The 6,553-nt window shown below is 54.7% G+C and overlaps 1 protein-coding gene across 1 annotated transcript; it reads left to right on the forward strand.

The window, feature by feature from the left end:
* Window positions 1-62: 62 nt before the first annotated feature.
* Window positions 63-4,692, forward strand: PABPN1L (PABPN1 like, cytoplasmic). Its single transcript, XM_040615531.1, has 8 exons — window positions 63-187; window positions 986-1,157; window positions 1,711-1,819; window positions 2,303-2,367; window positions 2,854-2,960; window positions 3,075-3,162; window positions 3,270-3,415; window positions 4,225-4,692. The coding sequence occupies exons 1-8, from the start codon at window positions 63-65 to the stop codon at window positions 4,262-4,264; spliced, it is 852 nt and encodes a 283-aa protein (XP_040471465.1). The 3' UTR covers window positions 4,265-4,692.
* Window positions 4,693-6,553: the final 1,861 nt, after the last annotated feature.

Raw genomic sequence — 6,553 nt, forward strand, 5'->3', positions numbered from 1 at the left:
GATGCTGCTGCCCCTATGCGCATCAGAGCTGGCTGCGGTCCCCAGCACCACCATGGGGGTCGATGGACAAGGAGGGCCGGGGGGAGTCCCCGAACCCAGGTGGGGGCAATGCCGTGCCCCTGCGCGGCCACGCGTGTGCTCCCCGGGGGCACACGCGTGTCCGCTGCCGCCCCCGGGACTCGAACCAGTAACCCCGTGGCTCACGGCTGGTCAGGGCCGCCTCCCCCGCCCTGCAGGCACAGGGCGGGGCCTGGCGCCGCGCCCTGCCTTGATTGGCCGCTGATGTCTGAAAGCGGCGCGCCGGCGGGAAAGGCGCACGTGGTGGGGGGAGACCGGCACGCGGCGCCGCCGCTCAGCTGGTCCCGCCGGCTCCGCGGAGGCAGCGCAGCATGGCCGGGGACCGGGCGAGGTGGGCCGGGGGACAGGGCCCAGCCCGGGGACAGGCGCAGAGGCTCCCGGGGCTGGAGCGGGGTCAGCAGCTTACTCGCGGGGGGGGAGGGAGGAGGTTGTCCCTCTGTGGGCTCAAACCAAGAGCCCCGGGGTGGAGGGGTGCGGGTTTGCCCTTGCAGCGGTGAGGCAGGGCTCCCTGCTGCTCCTGCTGTGCAGCCTGGCTGCCCTGCTGCTGGGGCACGTCTTGCCCCCTCTTCCACTTCCCTGCTAGCAGGCTGTGATGCTTGTGCTTGGGGTTTTTTTCCACCCAAGGGAAGCTGCTTCCAGATCCCCTCTACAGCCCCCCTGGATTGTTAGCAAGCAGCTCAGTATGAACTAGAGACCTTTCAGTAGCCCTTGCTCCTGCAGTTGTGGGCTCTTGCTGCAAGCCTGCCTGCAGCATCGAGAGCAAACCGCTGCAGTGGCACCTGTTCGTCCTTCTGCTGGGAGCACCCTTAGAGCCTTCGCCTGGTTGCTGTTCTGCTTTAGGTTCTATGTTAAATGGCTGATTGTTTGTTTGTTTGTTAAATGACTTTTTGCCCCTGACCCTCCCCAGTTCTCTTTTCCTGGATGCTTCAGAGACCTGCTGGCAGGACCCACCATCTCTGGCAGCAGTGGAGGTGTCCTGGGACGTGACAGAGATGGCAGCTCTGCAGAAAGCTGCAGATGGTGACTCAGACTCCCCCCTGGAGGGGGACAGCGCAGAAGAGTTGGCTGTGCAGGACCCAGTGAGTGCCTGGCAGAATGTGGAATCTGTTTTCTCTGTTTCTCCAAGGAAACAGAAAACCTTCTACACCTCTCTTCAAGGCTTCCAAAAACTAAGAATAATCTTGGGCACCTGATGTTAAAATCCGTGAGCTGAGAAGCTGGAAGTAGAGTTGTTGCTCTCCTGCTGCCTAGCTTTTGCTGCTGAGATGTCTTCCTGGCTGAGCAAAAGTAAATGGCTTGTGTTCGTCACCAGCTTAAATCTCTGGTTCCTGCTGGCAGCTGTGGTGCTTCTGGGGCACCTCTGCTGCAGCACATGCCGCTGTGCAAGCAAGCATGTGAAAGGAAATATTTCCCTGTTTTTTTTCTCCCTAGTGAAGCCGGGAGCTGAAGTCCCTGTTTGTGGGACAGGCTGTTGTCCCCAGCACCCAGCCCACCCTTGTCCCAGCCTGGGAGGGCACTGCTGGTGGAGCTGTGTGCCGTGCAGCACTGCAGTGTCCCAGGCCAGGGTGAGGAGTGGGGTCAGGGCATCCCAGCTTCGTGTGCTGCTGACACAGGTCTTGGTTTGGGTTGCAGGAGCTGGAGGCCATCAAAGCCAGAGTGCGGGAGATGGAGAAAGAGGATGAGAGGCTGAAGGAGTTGCAGATGGAAGCTGAAAGCCGCTTCATCATGAGCGCAGAGGCAGGTATGGGCAGTCCCTGGGTGTTGCTGTGTCCCCCCAGGGACACTCCTGGGGCATGGGGTGGCAACCGGAGCTGGAGCAGCCTGGGGCTGGACACATAAGGTGGGTGAGGGATGGGGCTCCCAGGCATGGAATGGTGCTAATGCAGGATATACCCGCTTCCCTGGTAGTGTACAGGCTAAGATGCAGTAAATTAATTTGATTAAATTTAATTCAGTTAAGTAATTGAGTTTAGCACCAATAGCCCCAGTAGAGTATTCACCCTGCGGGGGGGGTTCTGTGAAGAGAAAGGGAGCTAGGGGATGGAGGAGGAGACAGCAGTGTGGGGATTTGGGTATGCCCAGATGTGATGTGGGATCTGAAGAGCTACGCAGTGTGTCAGCTTGGTGGTGGCAACGTTGGTAGCAGACCTGCACGCACAGACATCCCTCTGGCAGAGGGCTCCTGCAGCTGCCCAGCATGGTAAAGCAGCCCTTGTCTCTGCAGGTCTCTTCCTAAAGGCAACTGAAGAAAAGATGGAGGTTGACCAGCGTTCCATCTACGTGGGCAACGTAAGTGGGAGACCCTGGAGCAGAGCCTCTCTCGCTGCTCTTTGTCCAGCCGGACATCTGTCCTAGATCCCTAGCGCGGGGGCCCATCCACTCCCACCAAAGGCTGGCTGGTCCCATCCTGAACGGTTCTCTGCCTAGCCCAGACTGGGAATGTGGCTCAGCATCTGCCTGTGATTCTTAGCCACTTGCAGATAATCTGTTGCAAGTGTCAGCTCCCCAAAATACCTCTCTGGAAGCTGCAGGTTGTGCAGTGTTGCTTGTTCTCTCAAAGCAGGAGCAGCTTTAGAGTCCATGGAGTCTCATAGATTTGGGTTTCCAGGCTGGAGCATTCAGCTGGAAGGGTCTCCTGAACCTCAGGAGGTGGTGAAGCTGTGGTGGCAAGGTGTGAGTGGGGTCAGCCAGGCCCTTTGCCTCCTGTGATGGTGTGTGAATGCAGACCCACAGGCCAGGGGGTGCTGGCTGGAGGGGCCGGGGCTATCGTTGCAGGTGGATTACGGGGGCACAGCAGAAGAGCTGGAATCTCACTTCAACAGCTGTGGGCAGATCAACCGAGTGACCATCCTCTGCGACAAGTTCTCAGGGCATCCCAAAGGGTTGGTGTTGTGTGCAGGGGCCGGAGCTGGGGTCTCAAGGATGCTGCCCTGTGCTCCCCAGCCTTTAGGAGCAGTGGGGTGTCCCTGGGGCTCTGCTCACCCTGTCCCTTGCAGGTACGCCTACATCGAGTTTGAAGAGAAGAGCTCTGTGAAGGCTGCGGTGGAGCTGGATGAGAGCGTGTTCAGAGGCCGTATTATTAAGGTAAGAGCTGGATGAGGCCCTGGGGTGCTGAACCCATCCTTCCCAGCCCCATGTGTGTGGGACTGTGCTGAATCCCAGTGCTGGCTGAGCCACCCACTGCCTTGCAGGTGCTGCCCAAGAGGACCAACATGCCAGGCATCAGTACCACCGACCGTGGGGGCTACCGGGGCTGCTTCCAAGCCCGGGGAGGGCTGGCCCAACGGGGAGGCTACTACAGAGGGCAGCACCCAAGGGTGCGAGGGAGGATGTACAGGTGAGTGGCTGGGCAGGGGTGAGTCTGGCATAGTTGGATCAAGATCCCTGTGGAGCAGAGCGTCCCCAGGATGATGATACCTGCCCCTTACTCTGGCTGTGCTCAGCTTCTCGGCTTTGCACCCCCCACCCTGGCATGGGCAGGAGGAGGGAGAAAGGGCCCTGGCAGGAATATCCTCCTGGAGACCAGTGCTAGAAATGTCTCCTGCGCATCGCATGCTGTTAGCATCACCCCGGTGTCTGTGGGGTTGGCAGGAGCCTGGCGGCTGGCCTGGATGGGACACTGGCATCTTGGGGGGGGGGGGGGGGGGGGCTGTGGACAGCTGGGAGGGGGAAGAACTGAAGTGAGCAGCCAGCAATGGTGTGGCAGCTGCATCCGCACTGCTGTCCCGGCATCCCTCGCAACCCCAGCACAGGCCTGGAGCTGTTCTCCAGCACACCTCCTGCTGCTCATGCATCTGTGAGCTCGCTGTGGATTAGCTTCAATGATGCCCCAGCCCCTTCGGCACTGGTGGCGAGGAAGCGGGGAAAGAGCTTTGGAAGTGAAAGAAACACGTGGAAATGTGCTGCTGTCCCTGCAGGGGTTTGGGGAGTGGTTGGGTGGGCATTGCATTCTCAGCCTGACCAGTCCCAGAGCCTGGCTTTGGGGCTCCCTGTCTTTGGGGGTTCAGTCTAGGTTGGCTGGGGCAGGAGGGTGAATCCCAGCTCTTGGAGGGGTGATGGAGCAGGTAGCTGTGCTTTTTGGCACCGCTGATATCTCAGCTGAGCAATGCTCCTGTGCTTTAGGATCCTCTTTTTGTTCCCGTTTAGGGGTCGGGCAAGGCTGATGCCTTGGTATTTTCCATACTAGAAGGGACTGGACTGCCCTGGTGATGCCGATGGGACTGAAATGGGGAGACAGGACTGGAGAGACTTAAAAATACGCCTACCCAAGCCAAAAAAAAAAAAAAAATTTTAAAAATGCCATCTGCCTGGCTGCAAGGATTACTGGTGAGGCAGCCATGTGCCAGTCTACGGGAGGGAAGACTGGATCCACTCAGCATCCCAGGAGGGTCTCACCTTCACCTTGCTTAGGGGTTTGAGTTTTCATCAGGAACAGTCTCATCCCCAGCCATGGGAAGGGAAGAGCTCTCCCAGATCATCAGGTCTCATTCTCATCACATAGCAAAGGGCTGTACCGGAGGGTTTGGCTTGGCTTCTAGATGTCAAAATGCTCTCCACTGCGCTGCGGGGGTGGACCTGTCCTGCTCCACCCATGAAACACCCTTTGCAAACTGTTTCTACAGGAGCTGCATGCTGCTTTCTCTTGCTCTTAAAGATCCTAAAGGCCTTTCCAAAGACTGTTTTTCTTCTCCAGATCAGCGGAGAAGGTCTTGGGCTGCAGCTCTAGATCTGGCTGTTGGGGAGCTTTTCCTTCAACAGCCTTGTGGATTAGTGACCTTCCTCTCAGGAAGAGGATGGAGCCTAATGATCTGGCTTGGATCTGTTTTTTTAGCTCTCTGCTGCTGTTGTGCATCTGACCACTACAGGAGGGAAGAAGCATCCCTTGCTGTTTCTCTGGAAGCCTCTCTGTGGTGGTTAAACAAGACCTGGGTGTCAAAACTCTTTTATTACAAAAGCCATCAACCCTCTTTTCCCTGCTCCTGCTTGTGTTCTAAAGCTCCAAGGGTCAAAGGGTGCTGCCAACTTAGATTTTACTTTTTCTTGCAGTAGCACTATTTCAAAGTCATCTCCAAATTTAGTCTGAACCTTCTTCTTGACTCCCATCACCTTTCCTCCTCTGGATTCCCATTTGGGGATGGTGTAAGCCCAGCTAGATTAGAGGGTCAGGACCAAAGTGCATCCCAGGAGCTGGGTACCGGGGAACAAGCGCTGCCTGGCACTTCCCCTTCCTGCTGATCCTTGTGTTTGTGTGAGCTCTGAAACTGCTTTTAGAGGAAAAACTCTGCTAAGAGAGGTAGGCTGTGAACACCAGCAGACTGTTACTGTGTGAAGTTCTGCACTGAAATTGGTTTTATTATATAATTCTCACACTAGTCTTTCGGGATCCTTAGTTAGGATTCCTCTAACCCAGATGCAACTGACTCCTAAAGCAGCTTTTCACAGCTCAGGGGGCATTGCCAGGCTAAAAATCCCACTGAATTCTGCGCCCCCCCGCCCCCTTAAGATCACAAGATTATTTTTTTTCAAGCTTGGGGACTTAACTCTTCATGTTGCATTGATTTTTTTTCCCTTTGCCCAGTGTGGTCTGTGCTGCTGAGACTGGCCTTGATCTGAGGTACCCTTAGGCATAGACTACAAAACTGGCTTTTTCTAGCGCTTTAAACTTTCCATTTAGTAGCTTTCTAAATTCTTGAGACTTCATTTTTAATAAAAAATACTTTGGGGTGTTTAGACTGTGTTGTGGAAGAGGAAATACTAAGCTCCTGTCTCTGGGAGTGAAAAAAAGTGAAGTTTTTTTTATATGAAAATGTTTTGGAATAGCAGTGTACAGCTGTGCCTTGTTTAGATGGTGGGAGAGGCTTGAACACTTTCATCTCCCATTATTTGACAGGTTGTTGTTGATTAAATGTATTTAAGTTCTGTTTGAGAAAGTATTGTAAATGTCACTTATTTTTAAAATAAACGATCTTGCTGTGTGAACTTCATCTGCAGTGAGATGGTGCTGGCTGTGAGCTGACGCTCTACGCTGACCTGGCTTTCTCCAGGCTTCTTGTATCCTTTGGAGCTGTGCAGCTATTTTTATTTTTAGCCATGTTTTATGTATTTTTAACCAATTGGGTGCTTGAAGCACAGACTGCAGACTGTGGGGCAGAAGTGGAGTAGAGGTGTATAAAGTACTGAGTAGCTGTTTGGTGCCTATGCCTGCATTACCTCTGCTGAACGTGCTGTAGCCGTGCGGCCTCGCAGAGGGCGAGTGTACCGCACAAGTGATGAAGCGGGGATGCCTTTCTAGTTTAGTTTGTGTGTTTTCTGTATAAATACCTGCTATTGATTTGGTAGTCTTTAATTAGAACAGTGGGGAGATGCAGGGGGAGGAGATGCTAATAGAGTTTAGTTTGGGATGAGCCAGGCAGCTGTGCAATCCTAATGTCTTAATCTCTTGGTGTGGATTTATCCCAGCTGTGCTACCTGTGCT

The sequence above is a fragment of the Falco naumanni genome, chromosome 15 (genome assembly GCF_017639655.2).
Source record: "Falco naumanni isolate bFalNau1 chromosome 15, bFalNau1.pat, whole genome shotgun sequence".
Classification (NCBI taxonomy): domain Eukaryota; kingdom Metazoa; phylum Chordata; class Aves; order Falconiformes; family Falconidae; genus Falco; species Falco naumanni.

Bases quoted from the DNA above. Each gene is read 5' to 3' on its own strand.
- PABPN1L (XM_040615531.1), top strand. From the start codon at position 63: ATGGACAAGGAGGGCCGGGGGGAGTCCCCGAACCCAGGTGGGGGCAAT. The intron at 2,368-2,853 runs GTAAGTGGGAGA...CTATCGTTGCAG, and splicing joins GTTCCATCTACGTGGGCAAC to GTGGATTACGGGGGCACAGC. The intron at 3,163-3,269 runs GTAAGAGCTGGA...ACTGCCTTGCAG, and splicing joins TCAGAGGCCGTATTATTAAG to GTGCTGCCCAAGAGGACCAA.